Genomic DNA, 26,754 nt, shown 5'->3' on the forward strand with positions numbered 1-26,754 from the left:
TCACCGTGATACCAACACCCAGCAACGTGATACCCTCACTGCGGCACTGACTAGCGTTATCAGACATAACCTCCACCAACGCATTCCTCAACATGATACTGACAACTACCGCAAACGGAATCGCACATGCACCCTACAGTAACAACGATTCACTGTAACACCGACACGCCCCTCACTGTGACGTGGTCACATCTATCACTCTGACACAGACACGACGTCACTTTGAATCCGCCATCCCTGTTGATTGCACCCCCACCCACCCTACCGGAACAGCGACATATCACTCGCCGTCCCAAAGATATATCCTTCACACCGACAAGCCCCTCAGAGCGTCACCCACTAACTCCTCACCGTAACAACGGCATCTCCTTACTGTGACACCGACACAACCACCGTGACCACAGCAGGTCCTTCGCCGTGACAGAGTCACACCCCTCACCCTGACAACATCATTTTCCCACTGTAACATTAATACACCGCACACTATGATACAGACACTCCTCTCAGTGTTAAACGGAGAAACAGCGCACTGTGAACCCGACATATCTCTCACCGTTACATAGACATACACCGCGATGTTATCCAGCTCACCGTTACATAGAGATACACCGCGCTGTTATCCAGCTCACCTCTCACGTGGACCCAGAACACCTATCACAGTGACAGCTACACGTCCCTCACTGAAACACCGACGTGAAACTCATTGTGACACGGAATCAACCATCACCGTGATACTCATGCAGCCCACTCAGTGACATTATCTAAAAAGTCGCTGGGACACTGGTATACCCCTCAGCGTGACAGAGACGCGTACCTAAAGGTGGCGCCGACGTCCTTCTCTGTTACACTCTTCACCGTGACACTGACATACTAACCTGTGACGCGATCAGTAGCGTGACGGTGGCACACTGTAAACTCTCAACATCCTGCACCACCTCTCTCACTATCACAAATTCGTCAGTCTAAGATTACCCCCACCGAAACTACCAGCTCCTTTGGGAAAAGAATCACGCGAGATGAACAGGACCCAGCACCAATTTCAACTGCAGGTAGACCAGTTAAACTCAACCCTTTAATACAAAAATTCCCACCTAGATCTCCCGAGCGAGCACGTCTCAAGAATCTCTCTGCGCTCAACACTGAACGATCTGTTCTTAAAGGAATGCACAGCGATCTCCGTCACCAGTTCATGGAGATCGAAACGTCCAGGACATTTTGCCATGGGAGGGAGACCAGCCAGACGACCAATGACAAAGCTAGAAAACGGGAAGAGGTCGTGACAACAGACTACAGGGTGTTAGGAAGGAAGTTGACAAGCAGGACCGCAAAGGTAGTGATCTCGGGATTACTGCCGGTGGCACGTGACAGTGAGTGTAGGGATAGAGTGAAGTGGAAGATAAATGCGTGGCTAAGGGATCGGAGCAGGAAACAGAGATTCTGATTTAGAAACATAGACACCATACAACACAATACAGGCACTTCGGCCCACAACGTTGTTCCGAACATGTCCCTATCTTAGAAATAATTAGACTTACCTATAGCCCTCTATTTTACTAAGTTCCACGTACCTATCTAAAAGTTCCTTAAAGGCCGCTATCTTGTCCGCCTCTACAACCGTTGTCGGCAGCTCATTCCACGCACTCACCACTCTCTGCTTAAAAAACTTAACTACTCCCCATCACCCTAAATATGTGTCCTCTTGTGGCAACCATTTCAGCCCTGGGGAACAGACTCTGACTATCCACACGACCAATGCCTCTCATCATCTTATACACCTCTATCAGGTCACCTCTCATCCTCCGTCGCTCCCAGGAGCAAAGTCCGAGTTCACTCAACCTGTTTTCATAAGGCATGCTCCCCAATCCAGGCAACATCCTTGTAAATCTCCTCTGCACCCTTTCGATGGATTCCACGTCTTTCCTATAGTGAGGCGACAGAACTGAGCACAGTACTCCAAGTGGGGTCTGACCAGGGTCCTATACAGTGGCAACATTACCTCTCGGCTGCTACATTCAAATCCACGATTGATGAAGACTAATACACCGTATGACTTCTTAAACACGGAGCCAACCTCCACAGCTGTGTTGAGCGTCCTATAGACTCAGACACCAAGAACTCTCTGATCCTCCACACTGCTAAGATTCTTACCACTAATACTATATTCTACCATCAAATTTCTCCTACCAAAATGAATCACTTTACAACCATCTGAGTTGAACATCATCTGCCACTTCTCAGCACAGCTCTGCATCCCATCAATGTGCCGCTGTAAACTCTGACAGCCCTCTACACTATCCTCAACACCTCCAACCTCTGCGTCACTAGCAAACTTACTAACCCATCCCGCCACTTCCTCGTCCAGGTCATTGATAAAAGTCACGAAGAGTAAAGGTCCCAGAGCAGATCCCTGAGGCAATCCACTGGTCTCCGACCTCCATGCAGAATGTGACTTCGTCTACACGCACTCTTTGCCTTCTGTGGGAAAGCCAGTTCTGAATCCGCAAAGCAATTTCCCTTTGGATGCCATGCCACATTACTTTCTCAATTAGCCTAGCATGGGGTACCTTGTCACATGATTTACTGAAATCCATATACACTATATCTACTAATCTTCCTTCATCAATGTGTTTAATCCACTCTCAAAAAAAAAAATTCAATTAGGCTCGGAAGGCAGGACCTGCCCTTGACAAAGCCATACGGACTATTGTTTATCATGTTATACCTTTCCAAATATTCATAAATCCTGCCTCTCAGGATCTTCTCCATCACCAAGCACTGAAGTAAGACTCACTGATCTATAATTTCCTGGGCTCTCTCAACTCCCTTTCTTGAATAAAGGAATACTATCCACCACCCTCCAATGCTCCGAAACTTCTCCCGTCCCCACTGGTGATGCAAAGTTTATCGATAAAGGCTCCGCAATCTCCTCCCGCGCCTTCCATAGTAGCCTGGGGTTCATCTCATCCGGTCCCAGCGACTTATCCAACTTGAGTACCTCTGCTGTCCACCCCGTTTCCATACACACTTTCCAACCGTCACACTTGATAGGTCCTATTCTTTAACGTCTTATCTTTCTCTTCACATACTTATAGAATGCCTTGGGATTTTCTTTAATTCTGCCCGCCAAAGTTCTTTTCAGGGCCTCTTCTGGATCTCCTAATTTCCTCCTTAAGCTCCTTCCTGTTAGCCCCATAATTTTCTAGATCTCTAACATTACATAGATCTCTGAGGTTTTTGTAATATTTTCGGTTCTTTTTGACTAGATATATTACAGCATTTATACGCCACGGTTCCTCCACGTCACCATAACTTCCCTGTCTCATTAGAAGGTACGTGTGCAGAACCCCACACAAATAATCCCTGAATATGTGCCACAGTTCTTCCGTACTTTTCCCTGAGAGCCTCTGATCCCAATTTAAGCTTCTAATTTCCTGCCTGATAGCCTCATTATTCCCCTTACCCCAATTAAACGCTTTTCTAACTTGTCTGTTCCTATCACTCTCCAATGCTATTGTAAATGAGATAGAATAATGATCACTATCTCTAAAATGCTCTCCCACTGACAGATATGACACCTGACCAAGTTCATTTCCCAATTCCAAATCAAGTACAGTCTCTCCTCTTGTAGGCCTATCCACATATTCTGTTAATAAACCATTTTGAACACGCCTAACAAAATCCACCCCATTTAAATACCCCTGCTCTAGGGGGATGCCAATCGATATTTGGGAATTTAAATTCTCCCATCATGACGACTCTATTATTATTACACGTTTCCAAGATATATTTCCCCATCTGCTCCACGATATCCCATTTACCATTGGGCGGCCTTTCAGGAAAACCCAGTAAAGTTATTGACCCCTTCCTGTTCCTAAACTCCACCCACATAGTCTCCGTGGACAATCTCTCCGTGGCGTCCATTTTTTCTGCAGATGTGACTCTATCGCTGATCAACAGTGTCACGCCCACACCTCTTTCGCCTCCCTCCCTGTCCTTTTTGAACCATCTAAATCCCGGCACTTGAAGTAACCGTTCCTGACCCTGAGCCATCCAAGTCTCTGTATGGCCACCACATCGTAGCTCCAAATAATGATCAACGCTGTAAGCTCATCTGCTTTGTTCACAATACCACTTGCGTTAAAGTAGACAAATCTCAAAACGTCGGTCTGAGTGCGTGCCTCTCTAACAGCTGCCTATCCTCCCTCACACACTGTCTGCAAGCTTCCTCTATTTTTGAGCCAACCGCCTCTTCCTCAGTCTCTTCAGTTCTGTTCCCAACACACCTCCCCCCACCCCACCCAACAATTGTAGTATAAACTCTCTCCAATAGACTGAGCAAACCTCCCCGTCAGGATATTGGTGCCCCTGGGATTTGAGTGCAACCCGTCCATCTTCTGCAGATCACACCAGCCCCAAAAGAGGTCCCAGTGATCCACGCTACTGTGGGAGGCGAGGGAGCAGATTGCCGAGCCTCTGGCGATGAGCTTTGCATCATCGGTAGGTACGGCAGAGGTTCCAGATGGTTGCAAATGTTGCTATTTTATTCAGGAAAGGGTGTACAGATAGCCCAGGAAATTATAGACAAGTGAGTCTTACCTCAGTGCTTGGTAAGTTGATGGAGAAGATCCCGAGAGGCTGAATGTGTGAACATTTGGAGAGTTATAATATGATGAGCAGTAGTCAGCATGGCTTTGTCAAGGGCAGGACATGCCCTAGGTGCCTGAGAGATTTTATTTTTTTGTATTCTGAGGATGTGACTAAAAACATTGATGAAGGAAGAGCAGTGAATGTAGTGTATATGGATTTCAGCAAGGCATTTGATAAGGTACCCGATGCAAGGCTGATTAAGAAAGTAAGGAGGCAGAGGATCCAAGTGGACATTGCTTTCTGGATACAGAACTGGCTTGCCCACATCAGGCAAAGAGGGTTTTCGAAAAGGGGCATATTCTGCATAGTGGTCCGTCACCAGTGGGGTGTCTCAGTGATCTGTTCTGGGATCCTTACCCTTTGTGATTTTCCATAAATAACTTGAATGAGGAAGTGGAGGGATAGCTTAGTAAATTTACTGATCACGCAGAGGTTGGAGGTGCTGTAGATAGTATGGAGGGCTGTCCGAGGTTACAGCGGACCATTGATAAGATGCAAAACAGGGCTTAGAAGTGGCTGATGGCGTTCAACCCAGATAACTGTGAAGTGGTTCATTTTGGTCGGTCAAATACGATGGCAGAATATAGTATTAATGGTAAGTCTCTTGGCAGTGTCGGAGGATCAGAGGGATGTTGGTGTCCGATTCCATAGGATGTTCAAAGCAGCTGCGCAGGTTGACTCTGCGGTGTATTAGCCTTTATCAATCGTGAATTGAATTTATGAGCCGAGACGTGATGTCTATATAACCCCGGTCAGACCCCACTTGGAGTACTGTGGTCAGTTCCGGTCGACACACTACAGGAAGGATGTGGAAGCCAAATAAAGGGTGCAGAAGTGATTTACAAGGATGTTGCCTGGATTGAGGAGCAAGCGTTATGATAATAGCATGCACGAACTCGGCCTTTTCTCGTTGGAGTGACGGGGGATGAGAGGTGACCTCATACAGGTGTATAAGATGATGCGAGGCATTGATCTTGCGGATAGTCAGAGCTTTTTTCCCCAGGGTTGAAATGGTTGCCACCAGACGACACAGGTTGATGATGCTGGGTAATAGGTACAGAAGATATGTCAGGGGTAAATGTTTATACGCAGAGAGTTTTGAGTCCGTGGAATGGGCTGCCGGCAACGGTGGTCGGGGCGATACGATAGGGTCTATTAAGAGGCTTAGATAGGTGCATGGAGCTCAGTAAAACAGAGGGCTATAGGTAAGCCTAGTAATTTCTAAGGCAGGGACATGTTCGGCACAACTTTGTGGGGGAGTGGCCTGTATAGTGCTGTAGGTTTTCTATGTATCTTAATACAGATCTGTCAATTAAACCAAGGCTCAAATGTGTGAATTTTTGGCCAGTAGAAGAGGTGAGGCTACATCACCCTTTTTAACCAGCTCCGTGTCACTGGGCAGGCATGGAGAGATTAAGCGTCACTCTATGATTCACATCGGGAGTGTGTGAAGAGAAGGTACGGAGGGAAATTTACTCTGCGTTTGATCGGGGGAGTCTGCGACGGGTCAGCGTGGAGGTGGGGGGGGGCGGTGGTTCACTCCCAGTGTTACCACTGGAGACCGAGTCGGGGCAGTACAGATTCAATCTATGTCTCACTCCGGGAATGTCTGATGGGACGAAATGGAAAGGGCGTCACTATGTGTCTGATTGCCGGAGTATGTGATGGGAGAGATCCCAGAGACAATCAGGCTTGTCTGACCTTTGAAGTGTGTTTCGAGATCGTGTAGAGACAGGGAGTGTGTGATGGGCCGCTGTGGAGGGAAATTCACTCTGTTTCTGACCCCGGGAGTGTGTGATGGGCCGGTGTGGAGGGAGATTCACTCTGTTTCTGACCCCGGGAGTGTGTGATGGGCCGGTGTCGAGGGAGATTCACTATGTGTCTGACCACGGGAGTGTGTGATGGACCGGTGTGGAGGGAGATTCACTCTGTTTCTGACCCCGGGAGTGTGTGATGGGCCGGTGTGGAGGGAGATTCACTCTGTTTCTGACCCCGGGAGTGTGGGATGGGCCGGTGTGGAGGGAGATTCACTCTGTTTCTGACCCCGGGAGTGTGTGATGGGCCGGTGTGGAGGGAGATTCACTCTGTTTCTGACCCCGGGAGTGTGTGATGGGCAGGTGCGGAGGAAGATTCACTCTGTGTCTGACACCGGGAATGTGTGAGGGGACGGAGTGGAGCGAGATTCACTCTGTGTCTGACACCGGGAATGTGTGAGGGGACGGAGTGGAGCGAGATTCACTCTGTGTCTGATGCCAGGACTGTGTGAGCGGAAGGAGTGGAGGGAGAATCGCTTTGTGTCTGACACCGGGAATGTGTGAAGGGACGGAGTGGAGGGAGATTCACTCTGTGTCTGACCACAGAAGTGTGTGATGGGACGGTGTGGACGGAGATTCACTCTGTGCCTTACTGCGGGACTGTGTGATGGGACGGTGCGGAGGGAGATTCACTCTGTGTCTGACCCCGGGAGTGTGTGATGGGACGCTGTAGAGGGAGATTCCCTCTGTGTCTGACACCGGGAATGTGTGAGGGGACGGAGAGGAGCGAGATTCACTCTGTGTCTGATCCCAGGACTGTGTGAGCGGAAGGAGTGGAGGGAGATTCACTCTGTGTCGGACCCCAGAAGTGTGTGATGGGACGGTGTGGACGGAGATTCACTCTGTGCCTTACTGCGGGACTGTGTGAAGGGACGGTGCGGAGGGACGCACAACATTGTGGGCGGGTGAGCCTGTAATGCTGTAACTTTTTCTTTTTTATTTTCAATACCGTCCCATCACACACTCCCGGGGTCAGACACAGAGTGAATCTCCCTCCACTCCGTCCCAGTACACACTCCCGGGGTCAGACACAGAGTGAATCTCCCTCCACACCGTCCCATCACACACTCCCGGGGTCAGACACAGAGTGAATCTCCCTCCACTCCGTCCCATCACACACTCCCGGGGTCAGACACAGAGTGAATCTCCCTCCGCACCGTCCCATCACACACTCCCGGGGTCAGACACAGATTGAAACTCCCTCCACACCGTCCCATCACACACTCCCGGGGTCAGACACAGATTGAAACTCCCTCCACACCGTCCAGTCACAAGGTTTCAAGGTCAGACACAGGGTAAAGCTCCCTCCACACCGTTGGTGTTATTTCTGCTCACTTCCACCGGATATCGATCTCAGTATCTCCACGTCTCTGCGAGCACAGGTCAGTCGTGTGGTTTCTCAACGCTTCCAGCCGGTGACTGCAAAGTCACACCCCCTGCACAGCCCGAGCTACCCTCCCCCTCTCTCCACTGTTCTACCTCTGGTCTCACACACGTATTTTCTCTGAGAGAGAGACACTGTTGGAGTCGACAGGAAGTGAAAAACTGGTGATTGGTGAGAGGGAGAGAAAAGGGAGATTCGTTCTGTTTCTGAAACCGTTACTGTGTTATCGGATTGTGAGGCGGCAGATTAACTTTGTGTCAGACCCCGGGACCGTGTGATTAGACGGTGTGGAGGGAACTTCATTCTGTGTCTGATCCCGGGTGTGTGTGATGGGGCGGTGTGGACGGGAGTTTAATGATCCGGGAAGAGGGTGGTGGGACAGTGCGCAGGAAATCTTCACTCCGTGTCTGACACCGCAAGTGTGTGATGGAACGGTGTGGAGGGAGATTCACTCTGCGTCTGATATGGGGTGTGTGTGACGGGACGGTGTGGAGGGTATTTTACTCAGAGTCTGGCCCCGGGCGTATGTGATGGGAGTTTTACTCTGTGCTTAACCCCTGGTGTGTGAGATGGGACGGTGTGGAAGCAACTTTACTCTGTGTCTAAAGCTGTTTGTTCGAGCTAGGACTGTGCTTTGGGATCTTGACTCTGTCTGATCCCGGAATGAGTTTTGGAAAAAGTGTTTTGGGTTCTTCTCTTTATGTTTGACAACAGGATTATTTGACGGGGCAGTGCAGAGGGAGTTTCACTCTGTCTCCAACCCATCGAGTCTGTGAAATCGGACGGGAGGAGTATATCTACACTTTTGAACTGAAGCAGTGAATGTGTGATCGGCCGGTGGGAACGATTCCCTCATCCCTGTCTGACTATAGGCGGATGTAATGGACGCTGTTCAGAGACATTCTTTGTTCATTGGTCCTATTTTCCGGAGCAGACGATGGGCCGAAGCAGCATTGTACTAACTCAGCTTCAAAGCGTCTTGAAATAAGTTCAAAAGAGGAAGAGGTATGTGTGAACTACAACAGACTGAAGCTCCCTCAACTCCATCCCTTTTCATAATTCGGCGATCAGACCCATAGAGAAGCTCACTCCATACCATCCCATCACGTAATCCCGGGGCCAGTCACACTGCGAAGCTCCCTCCACACCGTCCCATCACACACTCCCGGTGTCAGACACAGAGTGAAGCTCCTTTCACAACGTCCCAACACACAAACCCGGTGACAGACACAGGGTGCAACTCCCTCCATACCGTCCGATCACACATTCCCGGGATGAGAATCATGTTGAAGCTCCCCCTCACCGTCTCATCACACTTCCTAAGGTTGGACACATATTGAAGCTCTATCCACACAGTCATCCTGGCGTCAGACACAGAGTGAAGCTCCCTCCAAACCGTCCCATCACACACTCCCTGTGTCTGTCACACTGAGAAGCTCCCTCCCCACCGCCCATCACTCACTCCCGGGGACAGACACAGAGTGAATCGCCCTCCACACCGTCCCATCACACACACCCGGGGTCAGACATATGGTGAAGCTCCCTCCACACCGTCCCATCACACACACCCGGAGTCATGCACAGAGTGAATCTCCCTCCACACCGTCCCATCACACACACCCGGAGTCAGGCACAGAGAAAAGCTCCCTCCACAGCGTTGGTGTTATTTCTGCTCACTTCCACCGGATATCGATTTCAGTTTCTCTACGTCTCTGCGAGCACAGGTCAGTCGTGTGGTTTCTCAACGCTTCCAGCCTTTGCAGTCTGACTGCAAAGTCACACCCCTCCGCAGCACTCTCTCTCCTCCAACTCCTTCCACAGTTCTACATCTGGTATCAAATACACATATTATCTCTGAGACAGACAAACTGTTGGAAATTACAGGAATGATGAATGCTGGTGATTGGTGAGAGGGGAGAGAGGGAGTGAAGAGGGAGATTCACTCTCTTTCTGCATCCGTTGCTGTGTTATCGGACTGTGGGCCGGCAGATAGACTCTGTGTCTGACCCGTGCTGTGTGTGATGGGAGAGTGTGGAAGGAGATTCACTCTGTGTCTGACCCCGGGAGTGCGTGATGGGACGGTGCGGAGGGAGATTCACTCTGTGTCTGATCCCGGGAGTGTGTGATAGGACGGTGTGGAGGGAGATTCACTCTGTGTCTGACCCCGGGAGTGTGTGATGGGACGGTGTGGAGGGAGATTCACTCTATGTCTGACCCGGGAGTGTGTGATGGGACGGTGTGGAGGGAGATTTACTCTGTGTCTGACCCCGGGAGTGCGTGATAGGACCGTGTCGAGGGAGATTCACTCTGTGTCTGACCCCGGGAGTGTGTGATGGGACGGTGTGGAGGGAGATTCACTCTGTGTCTGATCCCGGGAGTGTGTCGTAGAACGGTGTGGAGGGAGATTCACTCTGTGTCTGATCCCCTGAGTGTGTGATGGGACGGTGTGGAGGGAGATTCAGTCTGTCTCTGACACCGGGAGTGTGTGATGGGACGTTGTGGAGGGAGATTCACTCTGTGTCTGATCCCCTGAGTGTGTGATGGGACGGTGTGGAGGGAGATTCAGTCTGTCTCTGACACCGGGAGTGTGTGATGGGACGGTCTGGAGGGAGATTCACTCTGTGTCTGACCCCGGGAGTGTGTGATGGGACGGTGTGGAGGGAGCTACACTTTGTGTCTGACCTCGTGAGTTTCAGATCAGACGGTGAGGAAGCAACTTTACTCTGTGCCTAACGCTGTTTGTCTGTGCTGGGACTGTGCTTTGCGATCTTGACTCCATGTCTGATCCCGGGAATGTGTTTTAGGAGAGTGTTTCGCGAATTTCTCTTTATGTCTGTCAACTGGACGATTTGATGGGAGAGTGGAGAGGGAGCATCACTCTGTCCCTAATCCGTCAAGTCTCTGTGATCGGGCGGTTCGGAGGGATCTTCTCTTTATAGTTGACGCCGGGAAAACGTGATGGCCGATTCTGGAAGGATCCCCATTCTGTGTCTGAATAGTGGTGGATGTAATGGACGGTTTGGAGAGAGATTCACTGTAAATTGGTCCTATTTTCCAGAAAAAGACGATGGGACGAGGCATCACTGTTCTAACTCTCTTTTCAAGCGTCTTGAAATACATTCAAAAGACGAAGAGGTATGTGCGAGCCACAAGAAGATACATACACACCAGACTGAAGCTCCCTCCAACCCGTCCCATCACACACTCCCGGGGTCAGACACAGAGTTATTCTGCCCCCACACCGTTCCATCACACACTCCCGGGGTCATACACATGGTGAATCTCCCTCCACAACGTCCCATCATACACTCCCGGGGTCAGACACAGAGTGAATCTCCCCCCACACCGTTCCATCACACACTCCCGGGGTCAGACACAGAGTGAAGCTCCCTCCACACCGTCCCATCACAAACTCCCGGGGTTAGACACAGAGTGATACTCCATCCACACCGTCTCATCACACACTCCCGGGAACAGATACAGAATGATTCGCCCTCCAGGCAGTTGCATCACACACTCCCGAGGTCAGACACAGAGTGAAGCTCCCTGCAAACTGTCCCATCACAATCTGCCTTGTGTCAGACAAATGGTGAAGATCCATCCCCAGGATCCCATTGCTCACTCCTGGTGTCAGACAGAAGGTGTAACTTCCTCCATACCGTTCGATCAAACACTCCCGGGATCGGAATCATGTTGATCATCTCCCTGCTCACCGTCCCATTCCACATTCCAAAGGTTAGGCACATATTGTTGCTCCGCATACACTCCTGGGGTAAGACACATGGTGAATTTCCGTCAGCATCTTCCCATCACACACTTCCGCTGTCAGGCACAGAGCGAAGCTCCCTCTAAAGCGTCCAATTACACACACCCGGGGCCAGAAAAGCATTGGACATCACTCCTTACTGTCTCATCACACACTCCCGGGGTCAGACACATGGTGAATCTCCCTCCACGCCGTCCCATCACACACTACCGGTTTCAGACAGCGAGTTTAACTGCCTCCATTTTCCTCATGGAAAACGGTAAAAACACAGAGAGGACGGAGAACATTTTAAGTGGGGAACGACAGATGGTGACAAGTGCGGTGGAGAATCTAGTCAGGTGGAATTAGGCAGCATACATGAGATTTAGGAAGCAAGGATCAGATGGGTCTATTGAGGAATATTGGGTAGCAGGAAAGGAGCTTAGCAAGGAACTGAGGAGAGTACGAAGGGGGCATGAGACGGCGTTGGCGAGAAGGGTAAATGAAAATTCCAAGGAATCCTTGAAATATGTGAAGAACAAAAAGATGAGAGGAGTGAAGATAGGTCCGATTAGAGACAAAGGTGGGAAGATGTGCCTGGAAGCTGTGGAATAGAGCATAGTCATTAATAATTGCTTGTCTACGGTATTCACTAATGTGAGAGAGCTTTTCCCGGTGAGGACAGTATGAGTGAGGTTGATGTTCTGGAGCACGTTGATATTAAGTGAGATTAGGCGTTGGCGTTGTTGAAATGATTTGGTGTGGATCATTCCCCGGGGTCTGAAGGAATAGTTCCCAGGCTGCTCCACGAGAAGATGGAAAACATTCCTGATCCTCTGGCTACGACTTTAAGTCCTCGTTGTCAGGATATGTAAATAGCAGGATACATGGAAGTGTGGAGGAGCAGAGGGATCTGGGGGTACATGTCCACAGATCCCGGAAAGCTGCCTCACGGGTAGGTAGTGTAGTTAAGGCTGCCAATGAAGTGTTAGTTTTCATAAGCCGAGGGTCAGAGTTTAAGAGTGCAGCTCTGTAAAACACAGGTTAGCCCACACTTGGAGTACTGTGTCCAGTTCTGCTCGCCTCACTATAGGAAGAATGTGGAAGCAGTGGAAAGGATGCACAGGATATTTACCAGGATGCTGCCTGGTTTAGACAGCATCATTATGAGCAGAGATTAAGGGAGCTAGTGCTTTACTCTCTGGACAGAAGTAGGATGAGAGGAGACATGTTAGAGGTGAACAAGTTATTAAGAGGGAAAGATAGAGTGGATAGCCAGCGCCACTTCCCTAGGACGCCACTGCTCAATACAAGAGGACATGGCTTTAAGGTAAGGGGAGCAAAGTGCAAGGGGATATTAGATGAAGGTTTTTCCAATCAGACCGTGGAATGCACTGCCTGAGTCAGTGGTGGACAACTAGTCAGGTTTATGGGGAATTTAAGGTGGGGTTTTATATGGGAGCAGGGTATAAGTGTCGGCACAACTTTGTGGGCCAAATGGCCAGTACTGTGCTCTATCGTTTTCTGTTCTATGTTCTATACCGTTCAATCAGACACTCCCGGGGTCAGACACGTGGTCAACTCCTTGCACAACGTTGGAGTTACTGCTGCTCTTTTCCATCGGATATCGATTTCTCGCTTCTGAGCTTCTCTACGTCTCTGTATGTACAGGCCGGTCGTGTGGTTTCACTCCCCTTCCTCCCACTGACTGGAAACTCACCATCTGTCCACAGCACTCTTTCCACTCCCCCACCCTCCTCTGTTCTATCTCTGTTCTCACGTACACTTATTATCTCTGAGACAGACAGACTGCAGGAACGCTGAAAAACTGGTGATTGGTGAGAGGCGAAAGATGGAGTGAAGAGGGAGATTCACTCTGTGTCTGACCCCGGGAGTGTGAAATTGGACGGAGTGGAAGCAACTTTACTCTGTTTTCTAGCGCAGTTAGTATGTGCTTGGACTCTATTTTGGGATCCTGACTCTGTGTCTGATCCCGGGAAGGTGTTTTGGGAGAGTGTGTTAGGAACTCCTCTGTATGTCTGACAACAGGATAATTTGATCGAGAGTGCATAAGGAGCTTCACTCTTTCTCTACACGCCGGACCCGGACGGTTCGGAGGGATCTTCACTTTACAACTGACGCCCAGTAAGTGTGATGGACATATGTAAGACGATGCCCATTCTGTGTCTGTCAACCCGCGGATCTAATTGACGCTGAGGGGTCAGCTTCACTGTTTACTGTTGCAATTTCTCAGAGCAGACGATGGGGCAAAGCAACATTGTTCTACCTCTGCTCCAAAGCGTCTTGAAGTAAGTTCAAATGAGGAATTGAGATGTGTGATATATTCACACCAGAGTAACACTCCCTCCTCTCCATCCCATTTCATACTTCGGGGATCAGACACACTGAGAAACTCCCTCCATAACGTTCTGTAACATTCTCCTGGGGTCAGTCACAGTCTGAATTTCCCTCCACAACGTCCCATCACACACTCCCGGTCAGACACAGAGTGAATCTCCCTCCACGCCGTCCGATCACAAACTCCCGGGGTCAGACACAAAGGTAATCTCCATCCACACCGTCCCATCACACACTCTACGGGTCAGACACAGAATCAAGGTCCTTCCACAACGTCCCATCACACACTCCCGGGGTCAGACACAGGGTGAATCTCCCTCCATACCGTCCCATCACATACTACCGAGGTCAGGCACAAAGGGAATCGCCCTCCACACCGTACCGTCACACACTCCTGCAGTCAGACACATGGTGAGTCGCCCTGCACACCGTCTCATTGCACAATCCAGGTGGCAGAAACAGAGTGAATGACTCTCCACTCTCCCCCCTCCCCCCCATCACACACTCCCGGGGTTAGACACGTGGTCATCTCCTTGCACAACGTTGGAGTTACTGCTGCTCACTTCCACCGGATATCGATTTCTCGCTTCTCAGCTTCAATACGTCTCTGTGTGTACAGGCCGGTCGTTTGGTTTAACAACATTTCCTCAGAGTGACTGGAAACTCACCACCCCTCCACAGCCCTCTCTCCACTCCCCCACCCTCCTCTGTTCTATCTCTGTTCTCACACACACGTATTATCCCTGAGACAGACACACTGTTGGAGTCTACAGGAACGCTGAAAAACTGGTGATTGCTCAGAGGGAGCGAGGGAGTGAAGAGGGAGATTGGCTCTGTGTCTGACCCCGGGAGAGTGAAATTGGACGGTGTGAAAGCAACTTTACTCTGTGTCTAAAGCTGTTTGTATGTGCTGGAACTGTGCTTTGAGATTTTGACTCAAATTCTGATCCAGGGAATGTGTTTTGGGAGAGTGTTTCAGGAATTTCTCTTTATGTCTGTCAATAGGACTATTTGATGGGAGCGTGCAGAGGGAGGTTCACTCTATTTCTAAACCGCAAAGTCTATGTGATCGGGTGGTTCGGAGCAATCATCTCTTTACAACTGACGCCGGGAATGTGTGATGGCCCGTTGTGAAAGGATCCCCATTCTGTGTCTGACTGCCGGCGGATGTAATGGACGCTGTAGAGAGAGTCCTATTTTCCAGAAAAGCCGATGGGACGAGGCAGCAATGTTCTAACTCTCTTTCAAAGCGTCTTGAAATACATTCAAAAAAGGAAGAGGTATGTGTACAGAACTTACGTACATACCAGACTAAAGCTCCCTCCACTACATCCTATTTCATACTTCGGGTGTAAGACACACAGAGCAGCTCCCTCCACATCGCCCCATCATACAGTCCCGGTTTCAGACGCAGAGTGGATCTCCCTACACACCGTCCACCACACACTCCCGGGGTCAGTCACAGAGTAAATCTCCCACCACACCGTCCCTTCACACACTCCCGGGGTCAGACACAGAGTGAATCTCCCTCCACACCGTCCCATCATACAGTCCCGGTTTCAGACGCAGAGTGGATCTCCTTACACACCGTCCACCACACACTCCCGGGGTCAGTCACAGAGTAAATCTCCCTACACACCGTCCCATCACACAATCCCGGGATCAGTCACTTGCCGAAACTCCCTCCACACCGTTCAGTCACACACTCCCGGGGTCAGACACAGAGTGAATCTCCCTCCACACCGTCCCATCACACAATCCCGCGATCAGACACATGGCGAAACGCCCTTCGCACAGTCCCATCACACACTCAGACATAGAGTGAAGCTCCCTGTAAACCGTCCCATCACAAACTGCCTTGTGACAGACACATGGTGAAGCTCCCTTCCCAGAGTCTCATCACACACTCCCAATGTTAGACGCATATTGGTGCTCTCTCCACACCGTCCCAGCACACATTCCTGGTGTCAGTCACATGGCGAATCTCCATCCACACCGTCCCATCAGACAAGCCCGGTGTCAGACACAGAGCCAATCTCCATCCACCGGGCTGAGACACAGAGGGATTCTCCCTCCACACAGTCCTGTCACGCTGTACGGCGTGGGACACAAGGTTAAACTCTTACCGCACCGTCGAATCAGACAGTCCCGTGGTTAGACTCAGAGTGAAGTTCCCTCCACACCGTCCGATCACACAATCCCGTGGTCAGACACAGAGTGAATCTTCCTCCAAAGCGTCCCATTACACACTCCCGTGGTCACACAAACATTGTACATCTCTCCTTTCTGTCTTATCAAATATTCCCGGTGTCAGAAACACAGTGAATCGCCCTCCACGCCGTCCCATTATACACTATCGGTTTCAGACAGCGAGTTTAACTGCCTCCATTTGCCTCATGGGAAACAGTAAAAAAAAACAGAGAGGACAGAGAACATTTTTAAGTGGGAATGTCAGATTATGAGGCTTTAAATCTAGAACGTGCGTGTGTGCCTTGTGATGATGTTTCTGCTGGGATATGTCCTATGGACATTTGTTCGATGTTTAGGGTTCTTTTGCGGGATATTAGGGTTAAATTTGTTCCAGTGAGAAAGATAATGTATGGTAGGGTGAAGGCACGATGGTGGCAAGTGCGGTGGAGAATCTAGTCAGGTGGAAGTAGGCAGCATGCATGAGATTTAGGAAGCAGGGATCAGATGGGTCTATTGAGGAATATTGGGTAGCAGGAAAGGAGCTTAGGAAGGAACCGAGTAGAGCACGAAGGGGGCATAAGATGGAGTTGGCGAGAAGGGTAAAGCAAAACGCCACGGAATTCTTGAACAAAAAGATGAGAGGTGTGAAGATCGGTCCGATTGGAGACAAAGGTGGGAAGATGTGCCTGGAGGCTGTGGAATAGAGCGAGGTCATCAATAATTACTTGTCTACGGTATTCACTAATGTGAGGGAACTTTTTCCGCTAAGGACAATATGAGTGAGGTTGATGATCTGGAGCACGTTGACATTAAGGGAGAGTAGGCGCTGGTGTTGTTAAAATAATTTAGGGTGGATAATTCCCCGGGGCCTGAAGGAACAGTCCCCAAGCTGCTCCATGAGACGATGGAAAACATTCGTGAGCCTCTGGCTACGATCTTTCTGTCCTCGTTGTCCACGGGAATGGTACCGCAAGATTGCAGGGAGGCGCATATTGTCCCCTTCTTCAAATAGGTTAGTAGGGACAGTCCGGGTAACTAAAGACCAGTGACCTTACGTCTGTGGTGGGAAAGCTGTTGGAGAAGATTCTTACAGATAGGATCTATGGGCATTTAGAGAATCATGCTCTGATCAGGGACAGTTAGCATTGTTTTGCTAATGGCAGGTCGTGTCTAAGAATAGACAATAGACAATAGGTGCGGAAGTAGACCATTCGGCCCTTCGAGCCTGCACCGCCATTTTGAGATCATGGCTGATCATCTACTATCAATACCCGGTTCCTGCCTTGTCCCCATAACCCATGATTCCCCTATCCATAAGATACCTCTCTAGCTCCTTCTTGACAGCATACAGAGAATTGGCCTCCACTGCCTTTCGAGGCAATGCATTCAAGACCCCCACAACTCTCTGGGAGAAGAAGTTTTTCCTTAACTCTGACCTAAATGACCGACCCCTTATCCATGCCCTCTGCTACTGGATTCTCCCAGCATCTGGAAGATATTTCCTGCCTCTATCTTGCCCAATCCCTTAATAATCTTATATGTTGCAATCAGATACCCTCTCCAACTCCTTAATACCAGCGTGCACAAGCCCAGTCTCTCAAAGCTCTCTGCATAAGACAGTCCTGTCATCCCAGGAATTAACGTTGTAAATCTACGCTGCACTTCCTCTACAGCCAGGATGTCCTTGCTTAACGCTGGAGACCAAAACTGTACACAATACTCCAGGTGTGGACTCACCAGGGCCCTGTACAAATGCAAGAGGAATTCCTTCCTCTTGTACTCAATTCCCTTTGTAATAAAGGCCAAAATTCCATTAGCCTTCTTCACTGCCTGCTGCACTTACTCATTCACCTTCAGTGACTGATGAACAAGGACTCCGAGATCTGTTTGTAATACTCCCTTACCTAACTTTACACCGTTCAAAGAAGGCTGATAGAGTTCTTTAAGGAAGTGACCAGGCATTTCGATAAGGGCAGTGCAGTGGATGAAAAATGTACATGAATATTTGTAAGGCATTTTACAAGGTTCTACACGATAGGCTTATTCAGAATGTCAGAAGGCATGCGGTCAAGGGAGGTTTGTCAAGGTAGATTCTGAATTGGCTTGGGTGCAGAAAGCAGTGTGTTGAGGAGCATGTGTACATTCGGATTGGAAGGCTGTGACGAGTCGTGTCCTGCAGGGATCGGTTCTGGGACCTCTACATTGCGTGATTTTATTAACGACCTAATGTTGGGGTAGAAGTGCTGGTTGGCAAATTTGCAGATGACAAAAAGGTTGGTGGTGTTGCGGCCAGTGTGGAAAAATCTCGAAGATTGCAGAGAGCCATTGATAGGATGCTGAACTGGGCTGAGAAGTGGCAAATAGAATTCAACCCGGAGAAGAGTGGGGTAGTACACTTTGGAAGAACATACTCCAATGCAGAGTAGGAAGTAAATGGCAGGATACATGGAAGTGTGGAGGACCAGAGGGGTCTCGGGGATCTGTCCACAGATCCCTGAAAGTTGCCACACGGGTAGATAGTGTAGTTAAGGCAGCCAATGAAGTGTTAGTTTTCATAAGCCGAGGGTCACAGTTTAAGAGTCGCGGCTTATTGATGCAGCTCTGTAAAACACAGGTTAGCCCACACTTGGAGTACTGTGTCCAGTTCTGCTCGCCTCACTATAGGAAGGATGTGGAATCAGTGGAAAGGGTGCAGAGGAGATTTACCAGGATGCTGCCTGGTTTAGAGAGTATGCTTTATGAGCAGAGATTAAGGGGGCTAGGTCTTTACTCTTTGGACTGAAGTAGGATGAGAGGAGACATGTTAGAGGTGTACAATATATTAATAGGAAAAGATAGAGTGGACAGCCAGCGCCTCTTCCCCAGGACACCACTGCTCAAAACAGGAGGCCATGGCTTTATGGTCAGTGGAGCAAAGTTCAAGGGGATATTAGAGGAAGGCTTTTTACTCAGAGAGTGGTGGGTGCGTGGAATGCACTGCCTGAGTCAGTGGTGGACAACTAGACAGTTTTATGGGGTGTTTAATGTGGGGTTTTATATGGGAGCAGGGTATAAGAGTCGGCACAACATTGTAGGCCGAAGGGCCAGTACTGTGCTGTATCGTTTCCTGTTATATGTTCTATACCCGTTCAATCACACACTCCTGGGGTCAGTCACATGGTCAACTCCTTGCACAACGTTGGAGTTACTGCTGCTCTTTTCCACCGGATATCGATTTCTCGCCTCTGAGCTTCTCTACGTCTCTGTGTGTACAGGCCGGTCGTGTGGTTTCACAACATTTCCTCCCAGTGACTGCAAACTCAACACCCCTTCACAGCCTTCCCTCCCCTCCCCCTCCTTCCTCTGTTCTATCTCTGGTCTCACATACACTTATTATCTCTGAGACAACACACTGTTGGAGTCTACAGGAACGCTGAAAAATTGGTGATTGGTGAGAGAGGGAGTGAAGAGGGAGTTTCACTTTGTGTCTGACACCGGGACTGTGAAATTGGACGATGTGGAAGCAACTTTACTCTGTTTTCTATCGCAGTCAGTATGTGCTGGGACTGTGTTTTGGGATCTTGACTCTGTGCCTGATCCCGGGAAGGTGTTTTGGGAGAGTGTGTTAGGAACTTCTCTGTATGTCTGACAACAGGATAATTTGATGGAGAGTGCATAAGGAGCTTCACTCTGTCTCTACTCGCCGGACCCGGACGGTTAGGAGGGATCTTCACTTTACACCTGTCGCCTAGAAAGTGTGATGGTCAAATGTAAGACGATGCCCATTCTGTGTCTGTCTACCCGCGGATGTAATTGACGCTGAGGAGACAGCTTCACTGTTTATTGTTCATATTTTTCAGAGCAGACCATGGGGCGAAGGAGCTTTGTTCTGACTCTGCTGTGTCAGAGTGGTTTCACGTCATTTTCTCCCAGTGACTGCAAACTCACCACCTTTCCACAGCTCTCTTTCCACACCCCCTCCCTCCTTTGTTCTATCTCTAGGCTCACATACACGTATTATCTCTGAGACACATACACTGTTGGAGACGACAGGAATGCTGAAAAACTGGTGATTGGTGGGAGGGAGAGAGGAAGTGAAGAGAGAGATTCACTCTGTGGCTGACCCCGGGAGTGCGTGGTGGGACGGTGTGAAGAGAGATTCAATCTGTATCTGACCCCGGGAGTGTGTGATGGGACGGTGTGGAGGGAGATTCACTCTGTGTCTGACCCCGGGAGTGTGTGATGGGACGGTGTGGAGGGTGATTCACTCTGTGTCTGATCCCGGGAGTGAGTGATGGGACGGTGTGGAGGGATATTCACTCCGAGTCTGACCACGGAGGTGTGTGATGGGACGGTGTGGAGGGAGATACACTCTGTGTCTGACCCCGGGAATATGTTTTGGGAGACTGTGTTGGAAACTTCTGTCTGTCTGCCAACAGGACTATTTGATGAAACAGTGGAGAGGGAACTACACTTTTTCTCTAAACCGCCGATTCTGTGTGACTTTGCAACTGAAGCCGGGAAAGTGTGATGGGCCGGTAGGAACGATTTCCTTTTCTCTGTCTGCCTACCGGCGAATGTGAGGAACGGTGTGCGGGGAGATTCACTGTTCATTGGTCCTATTTTCCAGAGCAGACGATTGGGGGCAGCAGCATTGTTTTAACTCTGTTTGACAGCGTTTTGAATTAAATTCAAAAGTGGAAACGATATGTGTGATAAATACACACCAGAATGATGCCCCCTCTATACTCTCCAATTACACATTCCCGGGGTCATACACAGGGTGTAACTCCCTCCATACTGTCCGATCACACTCTCCCGGTGTCAGGCACATGGTGGATCCCCCTCCTCACCGCCCAATCACAAAGTCCTGGTGTCAGACATCTGGTGAATCACTTTCCACACAGCCCCATTACACACTCCCGGGACTCGACAGAGAATATAGTCCCCGCACATTTTCAAAATACACTCTCCTGGGGTGAGACACAGAGCGAATCTCCCTCTACGCCGTTACATCACACACTCTCATTTTCAGACAGAGTTTAACTCCCTCCATTTGCCTCACTGAAAAGGATAGAATCAGAGGATGGTACCGGAAGACTGGAGGGAGGAGAATGCTGTCCTCTTCTTCAAAAGGTTAGTAGGAATTGTCTGGATAATTATAAACCAGTGAGTCTGACGTCTGTGGTGGGAAAGTTGTTGGAAAGGATTCTTAGGGAAAGAGTCTATGGGCATTTAGAGAATCATGCTCTGATCAGGGACAGTCAGCATGGCTTTGGGAAAGGCAGGTCGAGTCTAACCATCCTGATAGAGTTCTTTGAGGAGGTGACCAGGCATATAGATGAGGGTAGTGCAGTGGATCTATTTCTACACGTATGTTTGTAAGGAATTTGACAAGGTTCCAATATGTAGGCATATTCAGAGAGTCAGAAGGCATGGGAACCAGGGATGTTTGGCCAGGTGGATTCAGAATTGGGTTGCCTGAAGAAGGCAGAGGGTCCTGGGGGAGGGGGTACATTCAGATTGGGCTGTGACTAGTGTTGTCCAACGAGGATCGGTTCTGGAACCCCTACTTTTCGTGGGGGTAGAAGGATTGGTTGTCAAGTTTGCAGATGACGCAAAGGTTGGTGATGTAGATAGTGAAGAGGATTGTCGAAGATTGCAGAGAGACATTGATAGGATGCAGAAGTGGGCTGAGAAGTGGCAGATGGAGTTCAACCCGGAGAAGTGTGAGGTGGTACACTTTGGATGGACAAACTCCAAGGCAGAGTAGAAAGTAAATGACAGGATACTTGGTAGTGTGGAGGAGCAGAGGGATCTGGGAGTACATGTCCACAGATCCCTGAAAGTCGCCTCATAGTTTAGTCTCGGCTTATTGATGCAGCTCTGTAAAACACAGGTTAGCCGAGCTCGGGCTTTACTATCTGGAGAGAAGGAGGATGAGAGGAGACATGAGAGAGATGTACAAGATATTAAGAGGAGTAGACGGAGTGGACATCCAGCGCCTCTTCCCCAGGACACCACTGCACAATACAAGAGGAAATGGCTTTAATGTAAGGGGGGCAGAGTTCAAAGGAGAGATTAGCGGAATGGCTGTTACTTAGGGAGTGGTTTGTGCGTGGAATGCACTGCCTGATTCTGTGTTTGAGGCACATACACTAGTGAAAATTAAGAGACTACTACACAGGCATATGAGGGAATTTACGTTGAGGCTTTATATGGGTCGGCAAAACATTGTGGGCCGAAGGGCCAGAAATGTGCTGCATCGTTTTCTGTTCTATGTTCTGTACCGTCCCATCACACACTCCCGGGGTCAGTCACGTGGTCAACTCCTTGCACAACGTTGGTGTTACTGCTGCACATTTCCACCGGATATCGATTTCTCGCTTCTGAGCTCCTCTACGTCTCTCTGTGTGTACAGGCCGGTCGTGTGGTTTCACACCAATTCCACCCAGTGACTGGAAACTCACCACCCCTCCACAGCCATCTTTCCACTCCCCCACCCTCCTCTGTTCCACTTCTGGTCTCTCAGACACACTTGTAATCTCTGAGACAGACTCTGTGTTGGAGACTACAGGAACGCTGAAAAACTGGGAGTGAAGAGGGAGATTCGATCTGTTTCTGAATCCGTTAATGTGTTATAGGACTGTGAGGCGGCAAATTAGCTCTGTTTGTGACCCTGGGACTGTGCAATGGGTCAGTATGGAAGTAGCTGCACTTATGTCTGATCCCGGGAGTACTTGTTCGGCACACAACCGCTACAGCACATCGCCTCCCGCACTTTCACCCCTTTATCCAATACCCTCACCCCCATTTCAAAAGCCCCCATTTCCTTTCACTTCCCCCCTTGCTTTCAGTGGAGGATGTGAGATAGAAATGCAGAGGAGAGAGAGGGAGTAGAGGAAAAAGCAGAGAACTGGAGAGAGGGGCGAAATTGAATCTCTCCAACAATCCTCCCTTTCTATTTCTACCCCTCTCTCTCCATTCCCTCCCAGTTTTTGCCCTCCCCTTCTTTCAGTGATACCCTTTTCTAACCCCTGTAATTCACGATTCTCTTTCCGCCAAACCGTAACCTTCCCCTCGCTCTCCCTCCCTCTGTTTCACTCCACTTGCACTTCTCTTCTCCCCGCGCCACTCTAATCGTTACAGACTACCCCCTCTCACACCCTCAATCTCCCTCGTCCCCAGCGCTTCCTCCCTCTGCTGTCGGCTCCTCTCCTCTTCTTCGGCTGCTCATCCGGTGTTTGCTGGTCTCGTTCTGATCCACTTGTCAACACAGGCTTCCTCTGACAACGGTTGCTTCCCCTCGCTGAGCTCAGAGACGCAGAGGGCCAGCGACAGGATGGCCAAGAGCGAGACCTACATGAAAAGGCAGTTCGTAAAACCGGACTCACTGTCTCCATCGGGAGGTGAGTGGGGCAGAGATGGAGTGAGGGGGTTTCAGTCTCTTTCTAACCCGTGGAGTTTGTAATGGCGGGTGTAGAGGGAGCTTCACTCTGTGTCTGACTCCGGTAGTGTGTGATGGGACGGAGTGGAGGGAGCGGCACTCCTTTTCTGATCACGGGACTGTACAATATAAACCATATAACAACCATATAACAATTACAGCACGTTAACAGGCCGTTTCGGCCCTTCCAGTCCGTGCCGAACGCTTACTCTCACCTAGTCCCACTGGCCCGCACTCAGCACATAAACCTCCATTTCTTTCATAACCATATGCCTATCCAATTTCACTTTAAATGACAATACCGAACCTGCCTCTACCACTTCTACTGGAAGCTCGTTCCATACAGCTACCACTCTCTGAGTAAAGAAATTCCCCTTCCTACTATTCTTAAACTTTTGCCCCCTAACTCTCAAATCATGTCCTCTTGTTCGAATCTCCACTACTCTCAATGGAAAAAAGCCTATCCACGTCAACTCGATCTATCCCCCTCATAACTTTATATACCTCTGTCAAGTCCCCCCCCCTCAAACTTGTACGCTCCAAAGCGCAATCTGTCCCCCATTATGGTACAGAGTGTAGGAAGATTTAACTCTGTGTCTGACTCCGGGAGTGTGTGATGTGACGGTGTGGAGGGAGCTTCACTCTGTTTCTAACCCCGGGAGTGTGTGATGGGACGGTGTGGAGGGAGCTTCACTCTATGTCTGACCCCGGATGTGTTTGATGGGACGGTTTAGAGGGAGCCTCACGCTGTTTCTGACTCTCACTGTTCTGTCCCCAGCTAAACCTGATGTATCGTATGTGGAACTTCATTTCAAATCCCTCTCTGTTCCCCGGGTCCGGACGAATGGAGGTCAGTTTCACTTTACTAGTTTGACTCTGATCAGCTGATGTGAATCTTTCTGTCGAGAAATCTCATCCCAAGCGCAGTTAACCCTGTTTGTTCCCTGTTAGACAATAGGTCAGGAGCAATGCGTGCGAGACTGGATCAGAGACGTGCTCTATGGGAGGGTGTCTGAGGAGGGAGCGCTCTGGGAAGGGTCGGGGTGGAGGCAGAGCAACAGGCGGGGTTGTATAGAGGGAGGGCTGTGGAAAGGAATGAGAGACGGGCTCTATGGGAGGGTCGGTGAGGAGGAAGGAGCGCTGTGGGAAGGGTCGGGGTGGAGGCAGAGCAACAGGCGGGGTTGTATAGAGGGAGGGCTGTGGAAAGGAATGAGAGACGGGCTCTATGGGAGGGTCAGTGAGGAATGAGCGCTGTGGGAAGGGTCGGGGCGGAGGCAGAGCAACAGGCGGGGTTGTATAGAGGGAGGGCTGTGGAATGGAATGAGAGACGGGCTCTATGGGAGGGTCGGTGAGGAAGGAGCGCTCTGGGAAGGGTCGGGGCGGAGGCAGAGCCACAGGCGGGGTGGTACAGTGGGAAGGCTGTGGAATGGAATGAGAGACGGGCTCTATGGGAGGGTCGGTGAGGAAGGAGCGCTCTGGGAAGGGTCGGGGCGGAGGCAGAGCCACAGGCGGGGTGGTACAGTGGGAAGGCTGTGGAAAGGAATGAGAGACGGGCTCTATGGGAGGGTCGGTGAGGAAGGAGCGCTCTGGGAAGGGTCGGGGCGGAGGCAGAGCCACAGGCGGGGTGGTACAGTGGGAAGGCTGTGGAAAGGAATGAGAGACGGGCTCTATGGGAGGGTCGGTGAGGAAGGAGCGCTCTGGGAAGGGTCGGGGCGGAGGCAGAGCCACAGGCGGGGTGGTACAGAGGGAGGGCTGTGGAAAGGAATGAGGAGTTTCTCTGGGTGGGGTCGGTGCAGAAAATCCCATGAATTTTTTTTTGTGTGGTGGGCGTACCGTGAGAGGGGTTTAAACTGGGGGCACTGAGGGGAGATGTGTGATGGGGCGGGTTCGGGAGCAGGGAGTGCTGTGCCATGGCCGGTGAGCAGGAAACACCTTGGGAAGAGTGGAGAGGAGGGAGGAGAGTGGCAAGGATCAGTGAGAAACGATAACTTTATAAAATGTGTATAACACTGACCCAGTTCTAAACCAACTCTCTCAACACTCTTTCTCCTCTCTCTCCCCTGCCTCCCTCTTTCTTCCCCTATCTCTCACACACTGATCCTCTCCCATCCTCTTTTCTTCCTCCACTATTTCCTTTCCCTACCGCACACTCTCACGCTTTCCCCCCTTTCCCAACACTTCTCTCTGTCTTTTGCACATCTCTGCCCTTCTACGACTCCTGCTCTCTCCGTTGACTTTCCCCTCTATCTACTTACCTTTCCCCATTCTCCCCTTTCCCACACTCTCTGCTCCCTCTCTTTCACATTCCCCCGATTACCCCTCTCTCCCTCTCGCTTACTCCTCTCTCTCCTCTGCTGTCTCTTCTCTCTTTCCCTCATTCTCTACCGCTGTCTCATTCTCTCCCTGACCGGCCTGTCCGACTTTCTCTCCCAGATGGTCCGATTTCCACCTACTCAGAGATGAACTTTCGAAGAGACGATCCCCTCATCGATGAGGAAGAGGGTGCTCACATCACCTCGGGACCCGGACGGATGCCAACTACTATACAAACAGGTCAGTGTTCACAATAGTGACGCCATTCTGGAAGCGTCAGGTATCATTTGCCCAAGTGTTTCAAATTTTAATTCATCTGCCTCGACCACTTCTCTGCGAGCTCGTTCCACCTCCTGTCTGTGATGTGTATAAATCATCTGGTTGAAACTGTAGATGGATGTGTTTGTGAGTTGCACATGATGTGAAGATGGGTACTCTTGTGGATCATGTTGAAAACTGCCAAATTGAAAAGTTCAATGCGACAGTAGATCAGTCACAGATCCGGCTGGAGAATGTCAGAGTTTAGCCCGTCATGTATCCGATTTGTGGAAAAAGAACAGAAAGTGGGCAGACAATAATACAACGGTGAAAAAATAATAAACTCTGAATCCAGACGGCCGATTCCCCGTGGATCCCCTGTATCATAATCATCTGGATAAGCCTCCCCTGAGGGACCCAGTCAAGCTCCCAAATGAAGTTGACGGAGACAGGACCCACGACTCCAACTTCATTAATCGCATAGGAGAGAGTAAAACACCTCAGGAATCAGTCAGACACTTCTCAGCCTTTGCCGAGTCAAGGAATTTGGACTCTCAGCGATTACGGCTGAAAGTAACTGAGGATGTCAGTGACTTGGATTAAATCTCATGGACCTGAT

At 50.0% G+C, this 26,754-nt stretch overlaps 1 protein-coding gene across 1 annotated transcript; it reads left to right on the top strand.

The window, feature by feature from the left end:
- The first annotated feature begins 22,683 nt into the window (after nt 1-22,683).
- On the top strand, nt 22,684-26,738 carry LOC140720433 (uncharacterized). Its single transcript, XM_073035285.1, has 5 exons — nt 22,684-22,813; nt 23,397-23,526; nt 24,343-24,414; nt 25,998-26,117; nt 26,491-26,738. The coding sequence occupies exons 1-5, from the start codon at nt 22,751-22,753 to the stop codon at nt 26,736-26,738; spliced, it is 633 nt and encodes a 210-aa protein (XP_072891386.1). The 5' UTR covers nt 22,684-22,750.
- Nucleotides 26,739-26,754: the final 16 nt, after the last annotated feature.

The sequence above is a fragment of the Hemitrygon akajei genome, unplaced genomic scaffold, assembly GCF_048418815.1.
Source record: "Hemitrygon akajei unplaced genomic scaffold, sHemAka1.3 Scf000042, whole genome shotgun sequence".
NCBI classification, from domain to species: domain Eukaryota; kingdom Metazoa; phylum Chordata; class Chondrichthyes; order Myliobatiformes; family Dasyatidae; genus Hemitrygon; species Hemitrygon akajei.

Bases quoted from the DNA above. Each gene is read 5' to 3' on its own strand.
- LOC140720433 (XM_073035285.1), top strand. From the start codon at position 22,751: ATGTGTTATAGGACTGTGAGGCGGCAAATTAGCTCTGTTTGTGACCCT. The intron at 22,814-23,396 runs GTCAGTATGGAA...TTGTCAACACAG, and splicing joins ACCCTGGGACTGTGCAATGG to GCTTCCTCTGACAACGGTTG. The intron at 26,118-26,490 runs GTCAGTGTTCAC...CTCTGAATCCAG, and splicing joins GCCAACTACTATACAAACAG to ACGGCCGATTCCCCGTGGAT.